The sequence below is a fragment of the Eleutherodactylus coqui genome, chromosome 7 (assembly GCF_035609145.1).
Source record: "Eleutherodactylus coqui strain aEleCoq1 chromosome 7, aEleCoq1.hap1, whole genome shotgun sequence".
NCBI lineage: Eukaryota > Metazoa > Chordata > Amphibia > Anura > Eleutherodactylidae > Eleutherodactylus > Eleutherodactylus coqui.
The window spans coordinates 121690029-121713907 of NC_089843.1; the positions used below are offsets into that span (position 1 = coordinate 121690029).

The 23879-nt window shown below is 41.7% G+C and overlaps 1 protein-coding gene across 1 annotated transcript in view; it reads left to right on the forward strand.

The window, feature by feature from the left end:
- The window catches only part of MAP9 (microtubule associated protein 9), a 65625-nt gene extending 43327 nt beyond the window's left edge, over window positions 1–22298 (forward strand). The window contains exons 10-14 of the mRNA XM_066573604.1: window positions 6252–6341; window positions 8825–8986; window positions 16117–16262; window positions 16894–17026; window positions 21065–22298. Coding sequence (XP_066429701.1) covers window positions 6252–6341; window positions 8825–8986; window positions 16117–16262; window positions 16894–17026; window positions 21065–21190 — 657 coding nt within the window. The 3' untranslated portion in view covers window positions 21191–22298. The remainder of the gene's footprint in view (window positions 1–6251; window positions 6342–8824; window positions 8987–16116; window positions 16263–16893; window positions 17027–21064) is intronic.
- Window positions 22299–23879: the final 1581 nt, after the last annotated feature.

Genomic DNA, 23879 nt, shown 5'->3' on the forward strand with positions numbered 1-23879 from the left:
CAAAGGAAACATGTTTGAGGCGTGTGCCAGGGCTGCCGCTGTCTGCTGCAGAAAACAAAAAACACGTCTTCAGTGATTAGCCTTGACTCCGGTAGGTAGATGATTTAAAAAAATAATTCACCCACCACCTCTGTTAGCTCCTTGTACTATTACAGAGGTACAGTATAGCCTCACAGATATGGGCATTGTATTATGGCTCCATACACTTTGGAGCTTTTATGGAGAATTAAAAGACTGGTGTGCATTAGCCCTTAATACGAGTATTTGCATATTTGATCTTTACTAGATAGATGTCCCAAAGGTAGAAAAGAGTATAACAGGTAGATTTCTTTATCCACTGCATTAAAGGGTTTTTCCTTTCAAAATACTAATGATGACCTATCCTCAGTAGATCGGCCGATGAGCTGCTCGGGACCCGGGTAATCAGACACCCACTGTCAGCACTCCTATACACAGGGGTCGGAGCCGAGGTAGCTACTCCAACCCCTGAGTAGTGCTCAGCGCCTGGAACTACAGGCACAGTTCTATTGATTTCAATGAGAGCTGTTCCTGCAGTTACAAGCACTGACCACTACACAGGGGTCAGAGCAAGAAACCAAAACACATAATGGAGTCATATGCCATTCTTTACAGAAATAATATATCTTCATTATTACAAAATATTTAAAGGGGTTGTCCCGAGGCAGCAAGTGGGTCTATACACTTCTGTATGGCCATAATAATGCACTTTGTAATGTACATTGTGCATTAATTATGAGCCATACAGAAGTTATAAAAAGTTTTATACTTACCTGCTCCGTTGCTGGCGTCCTCGTCTCCATGGTGCCGACTAATTTTCGCCCTCCGATGGCCAAATTAGCCGTACTTGCGCAGTCCGGGTCTTCTTCTTTTCTGAATGGGGCTCCGTGTAGCTCCGCCCCGTCACGTGCCGATTCCAGCCAATCAGGAGGCTGGAATCGGCAATGGACCGCACAGAAGCCCTGCGGTCCATGAAGACAGAGGATCCCGGCGGCCATCTTCAGCAGGTGAGTATGAAGACGCCGGACCGCCGGGATTCAGGTAAGCGCTGTGCGGGTGGTTTTTTTAACCCCTGCATCGGGGTTGTCTCGCGCCGAACGGGGGGGGGGTTTAAAAAAAAAAAAAAACCCGTTTCGGCGCGGGACAACCCCTTTAAACCTGTTTTTAATAGATACATTCAAATAGATTACAAATCTGACACCTATAAACAACTTTAGTACACCAAAATAGATAAATCGCTCATAGTATGTCATTATATCTAGATTAATAGCTACCGTAGATATGCTTGTCGCATGCCCAAAAGAGGCATCACACTATTCAAAACTAGAAGCCTAACATATACCATATTAAAGTGCAGCATTAATTAATACATCCAGGTGATGCCACAATACACATAACCACAAACAGATCCGAACCAGCCCCACATACACGTACACTGTTTACTTGAACCCACAGTTTACAGGAGTTACGATTTTTTTTAAATGGAAAAAAAAGCTTGGTCACTAAAGGGCTAAATAACTTAAAGGGGTTGTCCCGCAAAACAAAGTGAAGTTAAGCACTTCTGTATGGCCATATAAATGCACTTTGTAATATACATCGTGCATTAAATATTGGCCATACAGAAGTTATATACTTACCTACAGGTGGTCCCCCCCCCCCCCCCTGTGTTGGCGTCCCCGTATCCCTGGCATGCGCAGACGACCTGTGCGGCGCGAGCAGGCTGGAGCGGCCCCATTCAACGGGACAGAAGAGGCAGACTGCGCAAGCGCGTCTAATCAAGGAGAAGGATTTGGCCGGCGCCAGGGAGACGGGGACGCCAACACAGGGGGGAGACATCCTGTAGGTAAGTATATAACTTCTGTATGGCCAATATTTAATGCACGATGTATATTACAAAGTGCATTTATATGGCCATACAGAAGTGTTTAACTTCACTTGCTTTTGCGGGACAACCCCTTTAAAAATTAGATGTGCTGCTATTACTCAGTTTTACCAGTGTGTAATCAGCATGTTTTAATATACAGAAACATATCAATTACTTTTGTTTATGAAACTTTTTTTTTTGATTTGTTGCACAGTGTTATCTATCCTGAGGATACATATTAGATAGATAGATAGATATGGGATGGATAGATAGATAGATAGATAGATAGATAGATAGATAGATAGATAGATAGATAGATAGATAGATAGATAGATAGATAGATATTGGATAGATAGATATTGGATAGATAGATAGATAGATAGATAGATGTGTATATATAGTAATAGACTGTGCATATTATATTTCCTTGTGGTAATATTTAAGACATTGGTTGGCTGATATATTTCAAGTACATTAAATAAATCCTCTATTTCTGTGCATGGGGATCTCGAACACTGTCTGTAGAATAAATTACTATCTGTGGGGCTTATGAATCATATCACATCGATGATGTAGAGTGGCAGGGGAATACATTAAAATGAAGCTTGAAAATGAAAGAAGAATAGAATGAAAGTGCTATCTATGAAAATAAAATATAAAAGGAAAATATATTTTATTTTGTATGATATATTGGATTTCTACTTATGGAAGGAAAGAGGCAAAATACATAAAATAGACTTTATCCCAATCATTTTTGTATCATTGATGATTTACAATTTTACACTGTTCTTAGGAATCCCGTTGTAGGTGCTCAGACCGCTATAGAATATCAGATGTGGACATACTGATTTTCCCAGGGTTACAGGCCTAGACCAGTTAAGCATTACAATAGTTAAAATGAACATTTTGTTTTCCTTAGAAACTTGCAATTTTAAATTAACACCTTTAGCAAAGAAAAAAAGGATCTGTTTAAAGCAGATACAATTACAATCAAATGCAAGAGATCTGTCAAGCACAACGGACTGCTGTTCCTAAAATGCTTCCTCTTAAAAATGTAATGGAAAGATTTAAAAAATAGAATGTAGAATGGTAAATGATGCAAAAATGTGGCATGAACTTAGGGCCCTTTTATGCAGATTTGCTATTGTTCAAATAGTCCTTGAATCGTGCAAAAAATGAAAGATAATCATTCCGTGTAAACATGACTGACGATGACCAATAACAGTGGTCAATAGTGAATAATTTTCTGACCTGAATATAGGTATTTCTTAATCATTTCATCATGGAAGAAACAAAAGTGACGTTGAAAGCTTTGAGTTGGCTCTTTGGTCTGAAATGTAGCCCATTTAAGTTAAATATATGTACGTTTATTTAGATCTACAAGGTTAGATGAGTGGAATCATTAAATAAACAAAGGTATATATGGTAAAATAGGTTAATAACTAACATGTAAATCAGATACCGTACTGCTTACATCTTAGAATTGATATGTATATATTACAATGAAATAATACAATTAAGTACACTGACCATCAGTGGCAGATCTGTGGAGACTTGATGGGCCTTGCAATACTGTTGGGCATGAAGTTGGGATACACCAAGTACTGCTGTTTCCTGTGTCAGTGGGACAGTCAAGATAGGTCTTCTTACTACAAGATAAAAGTCTGGCCCCCAAGGGAAAATCTCTGCCCCAGAGAGAAAAATGTTTAGCATGATCCTCTGGTAGAAAGAAACAAAATTCTTCTGCCTCCTCTACACATAAAACTTGGACTCAGGAAGAACTTTGTAAAGGGGATGAACCAGGGTTGAGAAACCTTTCAGTACCTGAGAAGACAATTTCCACAGCTCAGTGATGCTAAAGTTACAGAAGGCATCTTCATTGGCCAGCAGATTTGTCATCTTCTTAAGGATAAAAACTGTGAGCAAGTTCTTCAGGGTCATGAGAAAGCAGCATGGGAGGCATATAAAGATGTTGTGCATGGTTTCCTGGGAAATTGAAGAGTTAGCAACTACGTTGAGATTGTGAATAAACTTCTAGAAAAGTACAAAAGATTAGGGTGCAACATGTCACTCCAAATCCATTTCCTGCATTCTCACCTGGACTTCTTCCCTGACAACTGCGGCGCCGTGAGAGACGTACATGGAGAGCGATTCCATCAGGATATATCGAAAATGGAATGAAGATATCGGGGAAGATGGAAGCTTCTCTGCTTGTGGACTACTGTTGGACAATGACAAGAGACACCCCAGAAAAGGGAATCGCAAGCGACTAGCAAAGAGAATCTGTTTACGTGATTAAGCCCTTTTATTTGAAGTTAGTGTATCTAAAAATTAGGGTAGTTATTTTGAGAAAAGAAAGAACTTCAAGAAAGAACTTCAAAGCGTATTTTTAGTATTTTGATTTGAGATTAGTATATCTTAAAAACCAGAGCTAATAAACAAGATCTAATGTCATATTTAAAATCTAAAGTGCATTTTTGTTGTCCAGTGATTTGTTCCCTCATCACTCATCAATCATTTTATGCAGGCAAAACAATCATTGTTTGTCATTTGCCAGTCGTTCCTTGTAAAATGTGATTGTTCAATCATACGCAGACCATTCCCAGGCATCTCCAGACTCTGACAGACCAGCGATGGACTGAATGAGCGATCATGACAAAATGGCGAAAACATTTAAACGATTATCTGCGCTTGTAAACAGATGTCATTTGAAAGCAAATGACTCTTTCGCTCGTTCCAAAGATGAATAGCTCTGTAAGGCCTTCTGCACACAGGCGGGTCGGCCCCACATGTCGGATTCCCGCAGCGGAGTTCGACCCAGTGCCTGACCGGTGACCTCAGCTTATCTGTCCGGTGGCTTCTGCACATGCTGCGGATGTGCCAGCTGACACTCCATCGCGCATGCACAGTAGGCGCCAGCACTGGAGGGTGACTCGTATCCCGTGATACTTCCGCAATGCTAACTGTGGAAGTGCCACAGGACAAGCGGCTTCCATTAACTTCAATGGAAGCCTGCCGTGCGTAACCCGCACAGAATTGCAGCATGCTGCGATTCTTTGCGAGTGGGAAATCACAATTGCTTTCCGCTCGTGGAGATGAAATTGTGTTTTGCCATTGAATACTATGTGCTGTATTTGCTGCAGACGCCAGCCGCAGACTCCGCAATGCAAATACGCCCGTGTGCAGGAGGCCTAAAAGGACCCTTAACTTATTGCCAGCTTCACAAGGCGTAAGCGCATTTGTACGTGTTTTTGCGCTGGGTTTTTGTGCAAGAAAAGTTGCATATTTGCACATGCAACTGTGTTTCCTACTGTACTTTTTGCGCATGCAAGACATGCGCAATTGTGAATGTAAAAAAGTACGCACCAATGCTCCCAGCTATTAAAATGCTAAATTCTTTAATGAATGCTAGATGTGTTATTTTTCTGCGCAAATGTGCAGGAAAATAGAGCATGCTGTGTATTTTTTTGCAAAACACAATTGTGCATGCAAAATACATGCTTATGAACAAAACCTATTGAAATCAATGGGTTCTATTTTCCGCGCACTGCATACACAAAAGTTTAATGCGCGAATACACTATAGTGAATTCAGCCTAACATTCAAAGGCAGATCTGACTTTGTCACCAGCCTAACTAGTGTACTAGCGAAGGGCTGCTACCTACCCTCTGATAGTTCCCAGCAGTCAATAAATTGGCATAGCTTCCTAGTCTGGGAGTGAGAACGTGCAGCAAAAGACTTTGTTTTCTTGCCAAAGCACAGCACTTTGCTTCTAAGAATCATTGTACATACTATTGTACCATCCGCACTGACTTTCATAGTCTGCCTAGTGCTGATGTGCTTGATGACCACTGATATGTACTGTGTATATACAGCACATCCAGCTGGTGGCTCTGCCCTCCAATGCAACATTGTATCTGTGGTTTTGCCTAACTGGGGTACATAAATACGGCACTCTTGCATGTACTATTCTGCGCTCCACTTTTACTCCAAAATATTTAACTGCATAATAAAAATGAAATGAAAAGGAAAGCAGAAAACTCCGTACTACTCACATAATCCAGCAACCAGTTCTAATTAGAAGGAAATGAGCCAGATATGTTTGTGAACTCTCTGTAGGTTTTCTTCAATTATATAAGTTGCCAGTTCAGCAAACTGTTCCAAATATTGTCATTTTTTTTCTTTTTGTAAGCTCTTTTTGCTTGACGAATGATTGGGCACAACTCATTCCAAATACCAATTAAGAGAAATAATGAGCTGTGTGAGTCCTATATTGTTAACTACTGAATATTATACAAAGTAGCAAAACTTTTTAGGAAAGCGTGTTTTGTGATTTCCAGTTGACTTGGTAATAATATTTTCTCCGCAGAACTGGTTGGAAAAGAAGAAAATATTTCTTCATGAACTGCAGAAAAACAAAAAGGCTGAAGCGCAACTTCTGAAAGAAAAAGCCATACAGGTAATCTATTATTGTTCCAAGGTCTGCTGTAACTACATAAAATAAAAAGAATCCGAGGCCCTAAAGTGTTGCCTTTTATCGATTTTAATAAGTTTGTGTTTCTCTAATAGCCAGTGTGATAACTAGCAAAAGTGTAAACTACTTTATCTACCTAAAATGGCGTTTTGTGCTGAAAAATCCTTCAACACAAAGAATGGATCTTCCTTACAATGTAGTGAGCAGGAAAAAATAGAACCAACTACGGTAAACATTAGTATTTTCTATAGACTATAATGGAGAAGGACTGCGCATGTGCAGCCAAGTCCGCAAACAAGAAGCACTAGACATTGAACTTAGATTGAGTTCAAGTATAGTCAAAGGTCCCATCTGTTGGCTCCCAAAACTTCACACTACAAGTACTACATAAGGGGGGATTCAGACGAGCGTGTTTATGTGCGTACAATTTTGCGCACAAAAACGTGCGCCTATTAGGACCATTGGTTCCCTATGGTGTGCTCACATGTCCGTGTTTTACAGTGCTTGTCAATATTCCCCAGTGGGGAGTCTCCTTGTCACTGAACACTGTGACAGCACTGTCACAGTGTTTAGTGACAAGGGCATTCCCCGCTTTCAATGGGACCGGAGCTTCTGCAATCGCATTGAAAGGAATAGGCTGCCGGCAAACCCTGCAGGGATTTTCGGCGAAGGGCTTTAAATATAAGCCCTTCCCTAAAAATAAACCATAGAATGTGTTAAAAATAAAATAAAAAAATATACTCCCATCTCCTCAGCTGCCGGGGCTCAGGCGCGTCCAGCCTGTCTTCTCCCTGCACTGCTCTGAATCTGTTTTAGCAGGTAGATCCCCGCCTGCTGAAAGCGCTGTATCTGATTGGCTGAGCGCTGAGCCAACCACAGGCAGCACTCAGCACTTAGCAGCGGCAAAGAGGTGAGTGTGTGTATGTGTGTGTATGTATATGTATATATATATATATATATATATTGTAATTTTTTGTTTTTTTTACACAAACCAGGGATGATTTTCAGGGAAAGGCTTATATTTCAAGCCCCTCCCTGAAAATCACCGCAGGGATTGCTGTCAGCCCATTGTTTTCAATGGGGCCACTAGCAGCAGCCGCAGCCCCGTTGAAGGCAATGAGCACGGACCTACATTCACGCGTGTTTGTGCACGTACATGGGTGCAATGTTTTGTGTGCACCTATGAACGCATACACACACACTCTTGTGAATACACCCTAAATATACGGCCTCTTTCACATGGGCAAGGGCTATATCAACGTGAGAAAATTGCGGAAAAATGTCGTCTTTGTTTCTGTGATTTTTGAGCGTCGGCAATGCTTTTTCTTGTGAAATATCGCACGCCTTATCGCTGCTGCCCGCGATTTTTATCACGCAAATGTCAACAAAAGTTTCTAATATTAAGAATGCATTGCGTGAAAATCGTTTGTGCGTTGCAATGAAATAAAAAGGAGGCTTCCATAGGGAAACATGGGAGATAAAAAAAAATTTGCAAATCGCAAAAAGATAGAGCATGCCGCGTTTTTTTTTTCCTCGCAACATTGCATCAGTGGAAACATCACTAATGTGGGTACTGGTGTATCTTATCTCCACCACAAAAATGGGTGAAGACCTGGGATTGTGCTGTGGGAGGTATAGGGTATGCCCACAGCTGCTGATTGTCTGGGCTCCTGTCTCGGCTGTGCCATGCTCTCCTTTCTCAGCTTCAAGCGGCTTCCCCGCCAAGCTCCCGGCAATGCCCCGGGCTGTGTCAGCGTAGGACGGCTGCTGCCGCTATGTTCAGCAGGAGCAGCATCAGCACCGTGGAGGGAAAGGGAGACGGAGCAGCGGCTTGTGTACAAGCCCCTGGGGCTCCCACACCTTCTCTGCACGGAGGCAGCTGAGTGGTCTAAAGCGCCGACGGTCCCAAACTGAGCGGGGAGAGCACCGGCGGAGAAGAGTGAGCACAGCCCAGTGAACTGACACATGGCACGCCACGCATGGGGAAGGACACTGACAGCGGGGCCGGAGGCGGGGATGGGAGGCTGGGGGTGGAGGGGGAGGACCACAGTGTCAGCAGAGCTGACAGCAGCGGTGGGGCCCGGAGCCCATGCGCCACTGAGGGCATGGCTAGTGGGGACACTTGACAGAAGCAGCAGGGTGGCGATGGGAGCTGAGACAATGACGGCAGCGGTGGCTTCAGCAGGGAAGATGTGAGTGCTGTTGTGGGCGTCACCTCGCCCTCCCCTCCAAATCAACCCGGCCAACCCATGTCTACCCCTATTCTTCCGGTGGAGACAAGATGCACCAGTACCACTAATGTGAAGTAAACCATTGAAAAGCATTGGTTTCATAATTCAGCGGTTTCATGCGCTATTGCATCGCAGGAAAAATCGTGCGATTTTCTCACCCATGTGAAAGTGGCCTGAAGTTCACATATAGCTGAATTGCTTTGTATTGTCCTTTTACTTTTACATTTATGTCTGCAGGAAAACACTATGAAAAAGGAAGAAGCAATGGCTGCTTTTAGGGCCTGGAGAGCAGAGAAAAAGAAAGAAATAAAACTCAGTCAACAACAGCAAAGGGGAGAAGAAGAGAAAAAGATGGGGGAACTTCAAGAAATTGCACACAAAAAGGAGGAGTGTAGGAAGGTAAAAGGCACCAACTTAGTGTGTATGTTTTCCCAGTGCTAACGTGGGTTCCTCTCAGACACAAAAATACAAATTTGGTGGAGACCAGTACTGTAGATATGAGTTCTCCAATATAAATTTAGCCTCCACCAGTTTTAATGAATTTCACCTGCTGTTTATTGACCTGAGCGTTACACTACAGAGCCCCTGTTTATGCTTTATATCCACAAACATGTTTGATGACCATTATGTATCACCCTCATTTAGAGAAATACTGCCCATAGCAATCAAACTGTAAATTTACTACTTCACCTACAATTTAGGAGATCAAGCTAAATCTAAGTGGTTGCAGTGGGTAACGAAAGACACCTTTGATATGTTGGGTCCCAGGCGATTTTTTTTTGTTACCCTTTCATCTTAGACCTATTGATGGCCCTAATTTAAAAGGTGTCCCCAAGGACAAAAAAAATCTTGTAATTCTGTTTAGCCTGACTTATTTACAACCTTTTACTCAGACATGCATAAAATGACGATAAAGTGTACATTTACTCTTAGCATGTGTATGCTTAAGGGCTTTACAATATGTAGATAGATATATAATAATAATCTTTATATGGTGCCAACATATTCCATAATGCTTACAAAGCAGAGGAAACAAGCAAAACCACCGTTACATATAGTAATCAATTGATGGAAACAGTAGGGGTGAGGGTCCTGCTCCAACAAGCTTACATACTACAAATAGTGGGATGATACAGAAGCTAAAGGAGCTGGAGATGTGCACGGTATGGCGAGGTGGAGAGTGAGGGATGCTATACACATAGACAATGGTCAAATTGTGCCGAAAAATGGTAAAATCGGTGTGACTGCAAGGGGTGGTTGATTGAGGCTAGCAGGAATTGCAATCAGTAGGGCAGGGAGCATGTTATCAGGCGGAGCACAGAGGGGTTTGGTCTAGGGGATATGATATGCCTCCCTGAAGAGGTGCATTTTTAGAGCACGCCTGACGTTTTGTGTGTCAAGGATTGCTTGGACAGTTTGGGGTAGCGCGTTCCAGAGGACTGTTATTGCTCTGGAAAAGTCTTAGAGGCGGGAATGAGAGGTTCGAATTAAAGGGGGGCTTAGTCTAATTTAGTTAGCGGAGCAGAAGGCGCGGGCTGGGTGGCGGATGGATATGTAGGAAGCAATGTAGGGCGGTGATATGCTAGTGAGAGCTTTGTGGGTGAGGGTGGTGAGTTTAAATTAAATTCTGTATTTGACGGGCAGCTAGTGCAGTGACTGGCACAGGGCAGAGCCTGGCTGCAGCATTCATGATGGATTGGAGAGGGGAGAATCTGGAGCAGGGGAGGCCGATCAGCAGCGAGTTGCAATAATTGAGCCGAGACTGGATGAGGGCAACAGTGAGCGTTTTTAGCATGTCTGTGGTGAGAAAAGGGCGGATTCTTATGATTTTCTTGAGGTGTAGGTGACCTGTTCGGTCCATAGATTAGATGTAAGGGGTAAAGGAGAGATCGAGGTCGAATATAATCCCAAGACAATGGGCGCGTTGTCCAGGAGTTATTGTGGTGCCACACACTGAGATGGAGATGTCAGGATGAGTTTGATTGGCAGAGGGTGGAAACACGCGTAGGTAAGTTTTTGAGAGGTTCAGTCTTAGGTAGAGAGAGGACATAGTGTTAGAGACAGCAGACAGATAGTCTGTGGCATTCTGAAGGAATGGTGCTCTGATGTCACAAGAAGAGGTGTATAACTGGTGTACTCAGCATAGAGATGGTACTGAAAGCCAAAACTCCTGTTAGTTTGTCTAATAGAGGTTGTGTAGATGGAGAAGAGGAGGGGGCCGAAGACCGAGCCCTGGGGAACCCCAACAGCAAGGGTAAGAGAGAGGAGGTAGAGCCTGCTGAATGAGTGGTCGGATAGGTAGGGGGAGAACCAGGGGAGAGCAGTGTCCTTTAGGCCAATAGAGTGAAGCATACTGAGGAGTTTGTGGTCAACAGTGTCAAACACCGCTGAGAGTTCGAGGAGGATCAGACAACCAAAGTAGCTCCATAACTCCCTCACTGGTTTGTTAAAGGAGGAAGATGGCACTCTACTCAGAAGGCAGCAGATACTTTTTCTTTTCATTAATACTTTAAGGGGTTATTCAAAGACAAACATTTTTCGTGAAACCTGCACCTCTTGCTGTAAATAATAAAGACATACTCATCTCCTAAGCCATTCCTTTTCTTCTGGTGCTCGGTCTTCTGCTGGTCTTCATTCTGGCTGCTGAGCAATGACATCCTGACAATGGGACATTTGAAAGCTGCAAGTAATCACTAACTGAAGTGATTGGCTGCAGCCGTCACATGATCCCGGTGTTGGTGACATCATCGCTGGCTAGCTAGTGAGTTTGGCTCCTTTTATTATTTGCAGAAAGATGAGAAGGTTTGCAAAAAGATTTTGTCCTTGGATAATCTCTTTTAAGTACTATAAAACTATTTTCTGAGTAGATTGTCATCAGCCAGTTAGAATCAAACTACTAACGACCACTTGTCTGTGAGCATGTATGTGTGTGAGTGCTTCTCATGCTCCACCCCTGGTGACATAATCGCAGGTCCTACAGTATATATAAAACACAGAGCCTGACCAACAGAAGAAGAACAAAGTTTGGGCTCTTAAAAGGGGAGGCCAAAAATAACAAAATGAGAATACAACTAAGCTGTTATTATCTCAGACACAACTGAGCGGTCCTGATAGGAGACACTGACATACCGCTACCACAGAGATCCGGCGGCCTGAAGGACCTGTGGTGATGTCACTACTGTGGGAGGAGCCATTCTGGAGTTTGGTAGAAAGTACTGTATACTGGATAAGCCAACAGCAGCTACCAGGACCTGTGATGATACTCCAAAAGATATTCGCAAGCAGCACAGCTCCGTAATACCAGTAAGGTGGGACTCAATAGCTAGATGCAAGCCATGGAGGGAGTCAGGATCCTAAGACCCCAAAGCAGCAACCAGTAAAAGTAAATCCACGGCAGCATGCAGAGATGCAAGTAAATCAAAAGTGTTTATTCCTCCACAACACCCATAGCTGCAACGTTTCGATCTCAATTGCGATCTTTGTCAAGCATAATACCCACATAGAACACACCCCATATATAGAGACATGATTAAAAACAAATTCACAACAGCTGTGATATGATAAATACCAGAACTACATGTGCGGCCATAGTCCGTGGCGTCCGGATACTCCAGCGTCGGCCATGATACAGCGGGTATGCACGGGAGCATACAAGTCTCACGAGAGTGGAGAGGCATCACGTCATCGTTGCCATAGTGCTTAGCACGCCAGCGTCTCAACGCAATCAGCTGAAAAGGCGATCTACCTTATGGCTAATACAGAAGATGAACACAACATTCAGGCATAGGAAGCTGAATGTAAAGTCAAGGAAATGACATCCTACATAGCTCCTCAATAAAATACAGCAATCGGAGTGCAACTAGTATTGCATGATACAATGAGCACACCGCAAAATAGCAGTCAGAATCGCATGGTTTATAAAGTTACGGGTGCATTTAGCATAATGAGTAAAGGGGGCACCGATGTATGGTAATTATATCAATAGGATTATGCAGTGTGTATAAGGCCAACTAAATTATAAAACTGCTTGAAGCTATGTATAAATAGATTCATACCATCCGCTATAAAACCCTATATCTGCCATAGCACAGTTTAGCACATATACATGTACAATTAGATTATAGTAATAGCATTACTTAGAGGATACGTAACAAGATAGCATTATATTATAGTGGACCAATATCATAATTCTTAAGTCAGACACATGGCACTAACCCTATATGAATCATATACCCAGTCCATAGGGGGTATCCAATATTGACCTAAATTTACATCGTTAGATAATAGAGAAACGTCGCCACTCTTATCAAAGTGAAAAATAATGCTCTTTATTCAAGTTGTACAACAAATCGCCAGTACTTTTAAAGTGTATTGAAATTTATTAATCCGACTTTAGTCTCAAAAGCAGAGAAACCAATATTTTTGAGATTTATTTATCAAAATTTAGTCTCAAAAGACAGAGGAGTTCCGGTAGCCAAAGACAGGACACACATGTAGGTATACTCATATCTAGAAAAAAAACAAAGTGTTATTAAAATCAACAGAAGATGAAGTCATCAATAAATGTATCCCTACATAGATAAAATCCTCAGAGATGTGCAACATATGGATACTCAATGTTAAGACCAACAGGAAAAAGAGTGTCTAATTAATGTATCCATTTCAGTTCTTTCCGTTAAAGTAAGCCCATCCGGTCCCCACCTCTCGGTAGTGGGGCTACCTAATCAATTACCCTGAATTTAAGTTGGCTAACAGCATGGCGATGTTCACAGAAGTGTTTAGGTATCAGTAAATCTATTTTCTTCATACGGATCGTACTTTTATGGTTAGTGATACGACTACGAACCTCCATAGTCGTTTCGCCCACATAGCCCAAGCCACATGGGCAGGTGATCAAGTAGATGGTGAGAACCTAGAGCAAGTGAACCTTTCTTTAAGAAAATATCTCTTGCCAGTAGTTGGATGCGTAAAATGGTCTCCTTTTAGCATGTTACTACAGCACGAACAAGATAAACAAGGAAAATTGCCCTTTCTACTCAAAGATAGTGTGTGTTGAGTCAACCCCCCGCTAGGGGTTACCAACGGTCTAACGAGTCTATCTCTAATGTTTCGACCCCTTTTATAGGCCAACATTGGTGGTTGGGCCAATTCTGGGATATCTCCACAACAACTGTTGATCACTGACCAATGGTTATAGATAATGTTTTTTATTTTGCCACTTAGTGGTCCATAAGTAGAGACGAACGGTATTCTAAGTGCTTTAGGAGCCTGTATTTTATCAGCCAGGAGTTCATCCCTGCTAATGCCCCTGATTCTCTCACTTGTAGCCCATAATAAGGAGGATGGGTAGCCTCTCTGTGAGAATATTTTACACATATCATCTATGCGGGTATCAAACATTGCATCATTCGTGATGCTGCGAACCCTCAACAACCACGGGAGTGAATCCACCATTTGGCGGGGATGGTTGCTGTTGTAATATAGGAGAGAATTTTTATCAGTGCTTTTGATGAACAGATCCGTGCACAATGTGGACCTTTCCCGTATTATCTGCACATCCAAAAAATTAATCGTCTCCCTTGAGATAAATATTATCTAGGAATCTGTGGAATGCCAACAGCTCCGTTTTTGTGCCTCTCCATAACACAAAAATATCATCGATGTAACGATATCAACAGATCACAAATTGCCAATATTCAGATGGATAGATATGTTGTTCTTCGCATAAACACATATACATGTTGGCGTCGGTGGGCGCTACGTTCGATCCCATTGCGGTGCCCTGTCGCTGCCGGTAGTACACCCCGCAAACAAAAAGTAATTGTTTACAAGGATGTACTCCAGTAGCTACAGGGCAAACCGCCGACTTCCCACCGAGAGTGTAGAATTGTCGAGATATCTTTTCACTGCTGATGAACCCCGTGTATGCGTAATCGAGGTGTATAAGCTGACTACATCAAAAGTTACCAATAAGGGGGATTCAGATATTGTACACTTACTGAGTTTCCTCAGAAAGTTACCAGTGTCTTTTAGGTATGACTGAGATTCTTCAGCGAATCCCCCTAAGGATTTTATCCAAGAAGCGGGCACTGTTGGAAAATAAAGAATCACATCCCGCTACAATTGGCCTACTTGGTGGATGGTTTAGATCCTTGTGTATTTTGGGGAGTGTATAAAAAGCTGGTACTATAGGGTGAGCCACATCCAGAAATTTTTGTAGATGGCTATCTATAACTCCCTCCAGAAGTGCATCATTTAACATGATCCTCATCTGGACCTGGAATTTGGGGGTAGGGTCACCCCTTGACAAAGATGTCAACTGATATCGAAACGTTGCAGCTATGGGTGTTGTGGAGGAATAAACACTTTTGATTTACTTGCATCTCTGCATGCTGCCGTGAATTTACTTTTACAGGACCTGTGATGATGTCACCGTCATATGATCACCTGTGTGGGTGGAGTCAAGGATCACATGACCAGGGGCTGATCACTGTATCCAGGAGCTATGTGTGTCATGTGTATGAATCAGGATAGATCTAGTAGAGCTGTGTGTGTAATGTGTGAGGTCAGGTTGAATGTAGTAAAGCTGTGCGTGTAATGTGTGGGTCCAGGATGGATGTAGTAGAGCTGTGTATGTAATGTGTAGCAATCAGGATAGATGTACCACAGCTGTATGTGTGATGTGTGTGAATCAGGATGCATGTAGTAGAGCTGTGTGTGTCATGTGTGGAAATCACCATGGATGTAGCAGAGCTGTCTGTGTCATATGTGAGAATCACCATGGATGTAGTATAGCTGTGTGTGTAATGTCTGGCCATCAGCATGAATGTAGTACAGCTGTGTGTGTAATGTGTGGGAATCAGGATGGATGTAGTACAGCTGTGTGTTTAATGTCTGGAAATCAGGATAAATGTAGTACAGCTGTGTGTGTGATGTGTGGAGTCACGATGGATGTAGGAGAGCTGTGTGTGTGATGTTTGTGAATCATAATGGATGTATCATGTACCACAGCTGTGTGGCACATTGCACCACCAGAAACACTGGTACTATAATTTCCTAATAATTACTATTCCTTTTATACAGAGTGAGAAATCAATCAAACAAACGATGATAGAGTTCACTCGTTCAACCAGTTTACACAGGCAGATAAATCGTTTAATTCTCCTTCACTCAACCATTCAGTCGTTCACATTCACCGTGCCAGTGAATGTGAACGACTGATCAATCACTGTTTACAAGCAATACCTTGTGACCAAGCAAATGATGATTGGCTCGTCGTTCAATCGTTGGCTGTGTTTACACTGAGCAATTATCGCACGACGATTTTTGAACAATAATCGTTCCGTGTAAAAGGACCCAAGGGAGCTATGAGGCTACTTTGATGTTTCTATGCATTGTAGTGCCTTTAAGAATACACATGCTAAGAGTAAATGTACACTATATTGGCATTTTGGGCATGTCACCGTAAATATTATATTAAGTCAACTTACCAACAAAAATATCAACTTTAATAAGTCATCTATTTTAAGGCTTTTGAGAAATGGAAGGAGGCTAAGGAAGCATACTTAAAAGAAAAAATCCTGAAAGAAAAGCACACTGAAAAGGAGGAAAAGAGAAAAAATCAGAAAGATATCACTGAAAAGAAAAGGGAAAACATGTCTGCAATTGAAAGATGGTAAGTTTCTTAACAAATCAAGATTATATTTTGGCCATAGCATAAAGCCATTATCAATATTTGTGCATTTTTTCTTTTGGTTCTGCTCTTTAACAGTTCTACTTCCAGCATATATTATATATATGCAGTTATAGGGTATGGCCCTGCCACTTCCTAACAGTTGAATGGTCCACAGAATAACTGCAGGTGACCTCACCTTTTCAGAATAGAAAGAAAAGTTCACTTTTCTCAGAAATAGCAGGTATCCCATCAGGCCTGAGACGCTGCTGAATCTGTAGAGTATAGCTTTTTAAGTGAAATCATTCGCATCCAGTTATATTTAGCTAGCGTTTAGCACTTCAGGCCTAAAAACTGCCCTCAATCATTTGTGTTATTATAGCTTTTATGGAAGATATCTAAATGTATGAGAATTTGCAACACTGCACTAACCAAACTTAATGAAAAATGTGATCTATATCAGAATATTAATAAAATAGGTAGGAATTTGCTAGAAATATAATGATTAAGGTCTCTATCTTTGGGAGGTTTCGTATGCTTTGTCATCTGACGACCTCTAAAATTTTTGCTAACTTCCATCGTGTCGATTACAATGAAGTGAAATGATTCCATTTACTATTTTACCAAAATGTAGGAATGACAGAAAGGAACACGTATTAAAAGAAAAGCTAAAACAATCAGTGCAAGAGAAACAAAAACTGAAGACACTGCAATCTGAAAAGGAGGAGCAGGATAAAAGAGCCATGGAACAATACGAACAATGGCTGGTGAGTTGTCCAGATATACAATGTGCATGTCCAGTTTTGTTTTACCTTTTGTTACCCAGTATTACTCGGTTTGGGTGTTTTTGCACTCGAGCACCGCTTTTTCCGAGTAACTCACTACTCGGACGAAAAGATTCGGGGGGCGCCGGGGGTGAGCGGGGGGTTGCAGAGGGAGTGGGGGGGGGGGGAGAGAGAGAGAGCTCCCCCCTGTTCCCCACTGCTACCCCCCGCTCCACCACGCCGCCCCCGGCGCCTCCCGAATCTTTTCGTCCAAGTAGTCAGTTACTCGGAAAAAGCGGTGCTCAAGTGCAAAAACACCCAAACCGAGTACGCTTGCTCATCTCTACCCAGTATCTTTTCTTTTCTGCACATTTACCTTTTTCTAATTCTATTACCCTTATATCATAAACCTGTCTTGACCTCACGTATTCCACCTAAAGGCAAAAAAAACATTCTGGATACAGTATCTATTCATTCTATTACTACTTTGTCCAGTTGTCTCAACTATCTTCATACTCCGTCCTGTGGCTTAGACTGTACAGTATGAATTATTTTATTCTTATTTAAATGGTTTATTACAGTTTTCAAATAGTCGGTAGGGAGAAAAAAATAACAATATCGGGAATAACTTGGTACGCAAATGCAAAAGCGATATAACAGTTATACCATATATTTTAACAAACTGAAGGTAAATGATAACCACATATTCAACAAAGTTTGTATAAATCAATAATGCAGGCAAATCTAATAAACTTTGTAAATTGCTTCTTTCTCTAATTGTCAACACTTATCTAGCTCCTTTCTTCTCACCCCTCCCTCCTAAACTGTTCACTCACTGTGAAAAACTGCTTAAAATCCATCTTCGTAGATAAGACAGACAAACAGGTCATTGAAGTTCACATTACCTGCTGCCCATAGAATACAAATACAGACAAATATTAAAATACAAATACAGACATTGCTGCAGCTAATAGTGTTTTACTGTCTCATGGCTACTGGACTCACATATACACTGCTCTGTTCTTCTCCATAGTGTCCTCTATACTGTTGCTGCTTCTCTCTATATAAGGGATATTGATAGCAGAGCAGGATTCCCTCTTCTATATACATGCATTTTATGGGAGACGTCATAGCAGTTAGGCTTCTCATAATGGAGCCTGCAGTGGGGACAACTGGTGAAAATGCCATATATAAGTCCTATATTGGTCAGAAATGGTGCTACTTCTCATGTACACACACATGGCAGCTTATTCTGAAATGGCAATCAGACAAGACTAGCAAGAGGCTAAAGCCGTTATAGATATGACCTATAATCTGAAGAAGCTACATAAATTACCCAATCTCTCCACACAGTAGCATTAGAGTCTATTGGAGCCTTAAAGCCCTTTTACACATAACGAGTGTCGGGCAAACGATGCCTGACCCTCGTCCCTGTGATGCTCGATCTGCACAGGAGCAAGTACTGCTAGATCGCTCACAGCGCGGCCAGCAGGGAGGCAGGGTGGCTGGAGGAGAGTTCACTCCTCCATTCACTGTAAGCAGCCGCCGTTCAGTACTCAACAGCCGCTGTTTACACCGAACATTGTGTTGTTCGAATTTTAAGCTGCTTAAAAGTGAATGACTGGACGATTCTCATCCAGTTGTTCAGTTTCTGCATGCTTTTACACGGGCCGATTATTGTTCAAAACCCTGCGGGAGCACAGGGTTTTGATCAACCAGAACGATAATCATCTTGTGTAAAAGGCCCTTTGGATTGCCGCAATAATTCTTTGAGACATTGCAAGTGACTTAGTCCACGTCTAATGAACAGCTACTCTTCCTTAGACATGGGAAAACTGCTATGGTGACAAGAAGTTTTTTTTTTTAAAGACATTTGAAACTGTCCAGTAGCATGAGGAGTAGGCACATTGAGGGCTATAGACAGGGATGCCTGTAATCTAGTGGATAAAGTTTATTACCTTTATCCAGAAGGTTTTAACGGGCATGTTAAGTATAGTAGAGTCATTGTGCTACTTTAAATTATTTTAGATTTTTTAAAGAAATTAATAATTATATTAGATTCGCATGGTTTTTGAAATGTCATATTTTAGAGATGAGCGAGTATACTCGCTAAAGGCAATTGCTTGAGCGAGCATTGCCTTTAGCGAGTACCTGCCCGCTCGAGACAAAAGGTTCAGGTGCCGGCGGCGGGCAGGGAGCTGCGAGGGAGAGCGGGGCAGAACGGAGGGGAGATCTCTCTCTCCCTCTCTCCCCCCCGCTCCCTCCTGCTGACTGCCACTACTCACCGCTCCCCACGCCAGCACCCAAACCTTTCGTCTCGAGCGGGCAGGTACACGCTAAAGGCAATGCTCGCTCGAGCAATTGCCTTTAGCGAGTATACTCGCTCATCTCTAGTCATATTCTATAATTCATATTCTAGGTTTCTCAGTGTTGGTAAAGGGTTTTTTCTACATCTGAAGTACTGGTGACATATCTTCAGGATGGGTAATCCAGAGTTGATCATCAGGGGTCCGCTGCTTGGGACCCTGTAGCCAATCAGCTATTCATGGGGCTGCTATGTCAGTGTATGGAGCCAGTGTATGCAAATAAGGGAGATGGAACAATACCTCGCAGCGCCACCTATTGGAAGGCAGCATTCCTGCAAGTCAATGTTAGACTCTTTATAGAAGCCTTGTAACAATAACTGGGAATTGAAAGCCAAGCCAGAATCCATACACAGACAGCTGTTTCGTGGTGTTTGCCCCTCATCAGTCTATAGTAGGTTTCTGGCTTGGCTAGCAAGAGGCCCTTGACGTGGGTCACGAACGCTTACTCAATTCCCAGTCATTGTTACAAGGCTTGTATAAAGAGTCTAACATTAACTTGCAGGGATGCTACCTTCCAATAGGTGGTGCTGCATAGGTATTGTTCTATCTCCCTTATTTGCATATTACCCAGAGGAGCATGCATGGCCTTATAAGTTTCCCCCTCACTCACCTTCTAGGTGCTCTCCCTAAGGAGAAAAGATAGTGTTCCTGACCATGGAGCCAGTGTGTTACAGGAAGCACACATTTTTTCTGTAGTGGTCTGGCTTGGAATTGCATTTACTTTAATGAGAACTTTACCTACAATACCAACCGGGCCACTACAGAGAAGATGCAGCAGTGTGTTTCCCTTAACACATCAGCTCTGTACACTGATAGTGGCTCAGCAATGAGCTGATAGGTCATCAGTAGTTCAAATGGGGAAAACACCTTTAATGACTTCTTAGAGTCTGTCTAATAAAGACATTACCTTGTCTGTATTGTATAAGTTTGTTCCTTGTAGTAAAGAACCTCATGTATGAAATGAAATAATTACTGTACTATGATACTGTATGGGGAAAGTGACTCAAACTAATTTTCAATTCTTAAGTATGCATACATTAGCAAAAAGAAAGATGAAAAGAATCCTAATAGTAGATTGTACCTCCATCTTACTGGTCATTAACAGAATCCCTTGTAAAGCTAACAGTGATCCAAAGTTAGAGAAGAACAGCCAACAGAAAATCAAATTCCCCACGGCGTTGCTGAGCGATGTAAAGGTCTACAGGTTACTTTCCAGCAATCTGTTGTCTGGCTCCACAGTTTGTTGACCGTCTCCTTGAGACATAGTTGTGCACTCCAAGTATTAATATTACAGCCAAAGTACTTGGCTTATGATAATATTAACATCTGACTAAGGATCTGTCATACTTGTTGTTAAACAGACACCCTTTGCTGTCTCTTTCCATGTTCAGTTAAACCTTTGTTTTACACTAGTAATAAAGCTGTAATAAGCAGTTACCCGAATTGTTACTAAATAATTAGTTTTGCCATTATGGTGACCATAAATATGTACGGAGGTATTTATCCTGCACATATTTAAAGCCTCGTTCGGATAGCAAAATCACTATTGTATCATCTACAGAAGTAACCATATCACCAAGGTCAACCAGTAAAAGGGGGAGAATGTGGGTGAGGGGAAGGAAAGGGAGTACATTTTAGAACATTGTTAAATCTCTCTTTATCTGGTCATTCACAGGAGAGAAAGGAAAGACAAGAAAAGATACAGAAGAAGCAGAAGAAGCTCCAGGTTATTTTAGATGATGACCCCCCTCCTCCATGGAGTCCTCCAGGAAAAACTATCCCAGCAGGGAGATTATTGTAACATGTCTTTTTACAATCTGATATAAATATTTCTCATCCTCTTCCAACAATTTTATGTACTTCTTTTTTTCATATTGGCTCACAACATGGATACATGGGATACCGATCAGGTCTTGTTACATAAAACATTGAATTTTGCTGCAGGGGAAATGTTTGAATTCTATGATTTTACATGTTGGGACATAATAACATCTGGTCCTTGGAAGCTCTTAAGGTCAGGTAAATATAACTTCAGATGAACAGCAACACATTAGAAGTTTATTTAACAAAAACTAGCCAAAAATGCAGAAACGGTAGGTGAAAAATTAGGTACATCTTTACATCTTCTGTAGGAATTAAGGCGGTAAGTAGCAGCTAGCTTGATTACATTTTGACAGTTTGCTGGTCTGGAGCATTCAGGCGTGTGTTAACACAGTGCCAAGCAGGAAATACATGAGTAGTGATCTTAGAGAGTGTTGCTGCTCATCAATCTGGAAAGTGTTATAAGACCATTTCCAAACAATTTGAAGTCCATCATTTTGCAGTGAGAAAGATTATTTCCAAGTGGAAAAAGCTGAAGACCGTAGACAATCTTCCCAGGCGTGGAAGTCCCAGTAAATTCATTCCAAAGTCAGACAGTGCAATGCTCAGAGAAACTACAAAAGAAGAAAGAGCTACATCTCGGACCCTAAAGGCTTCTCTTACCATGTTAAACGTTCAACTTCATGACAGTGCAATTAGAAAAAGACTGAAGTGTTTACCAAGAGAAAGGCTTTTCTTTCTAAAAAGAACACAGCAGTTACGGCTACGGTTTGCAAGATTGCATCTGAACAAACCATAAGGTTTATATAACAATGTCCTTTGGATAGAGGAAAAGATTGAATGCCACCGTGTTCTTCAGTATCACCCATTCTGCATCTACTGTTAGTCTATACTTGGATTTAATAACGTGCTAGAAAAACGTGTGGCCAGAATAGCAGAACTCCGTAATTTGAATGGAGTATACACATACTTTTGGCCATGTAGGATACTAATATTAACTGGAATTACTGTATGCAGTGGGATTTTTATATTTTTGTTTTGTTGCTATATTTATAATAGTAATAATAATTAAAAAAAATAATATATATATATATATATATATATATATGTCTGACTTTGTTTGCCATTGACTTTTTAACATTAAAACTATATTATAAATATTCATTTGGGAAGCATTGAAATAGTTAAAAATAAAATTATAATTTTTCATTGTTGAAACTAATTTTCCTAATAAGATTATTTTCAGTTTCATGTCTGGCATAGCATTGTGCTCAGCAGTGTGGTTTTTATTTCAGAGAGTTTACAGTGTGGCTTTACACTGGATGACGATAGCTTCTGTGCTGTCACACCGGAGTGGTAGTCATTCAGTGAATGGCAGTGGAGAGCACTGGAGATCTCTTCCAGCCGCCTACTATGAACAATGAACAAACAGTCTTTCAAAAATGAACTGCCAGTTTACACTGAGCGAGAATTCGCTCACTAGTCACTTAGCTTCAGTGAGCTGAAACAAAGAGACTACCGAGCGATTTCTCAATGACTATCCTGTCAGGTCCTGCGTTTACACGACACTACAGGTATTCTCCTACTTGCGAACGTTCGAGTTACAAACTTTGCAAAATACGAACTATCTGTCCTGCACAGTATGATGTATGTAAGTTAATTTACATCAAAAATAGGTAAAATACAGCAAAAATAAAGACAAGGGTAAGAACTAGCATAACACTCCTTTAGGCTGGGTTCACATGGGACGTATTTGCAGAGGAAAATCTGTGCGGCAAATCCGCCCGCGGCTCCTAATCCCGGGATTAGCCAGCCACGTGGAGGAGATTTAGCAAAAATCTCATCCACACGGGGCAGCCAATCCATCGTGGCAAAGCCGGGCGGAACCGGCAATGTGGAGCGGAATTGACAGCCGCAGCATGTCAATTCTTTTTTTTTTTCAGTTGCGGCCTCACTCCTCTCTATGGGGATAGAAAGCCACAACGGAATGTCGGTGGCCAAACCGCTCCACGACCCGCGGCGAAGTGCCTTTTGAAGCTGCGACTCTCCCGCTGAAATCTCACGGCTTTTCGGTGCGGCCAAGCTGCGAGATTTCCGCGGGAGTTCAATGCCATGGGAACCCAGCCTAAAAGGACCAAGCTAATTTTGCCTTCGCAATTCATTTTTGATTCCTTGCACTCTGTCAGCCATAACTTTTTTATTTATAAGCAGTTTGTGGCTTTATTTTTTCCATTGTATTTTTAGGCATCATTTTCAGCTAAATATATGCTTGCATTAAATTTATATGAATTTATACCATTTTTTAAATGTAACCATTGAACTTAATTTTTCTATGGTGTTCACCAATAACGATAATAATTGTACAGGTAAAGTCCAGTGTGGGGATATTCAGTATAATAAATATATTTTATTGGTGACAGGGGTATAACTAGAAAAGGCTGGGCCCCATAGCAAACTTGTGAATGCGCGCCTCCCTTGAGTATGAAGATTTAATGCCCTTTTACACGTGGTGACCATGCATTCACCAGCATTACGTCTCCTGTATACATTGGGAGATGTGCTGCTTATATGCAACCAGTTTTCTGCCTTCATAAAAGATCTAATCAACCGATGAACAAGCGCTTTCTCATTCGTAGGCTGATTGCAGACATATTAACATAGCCCTGTCA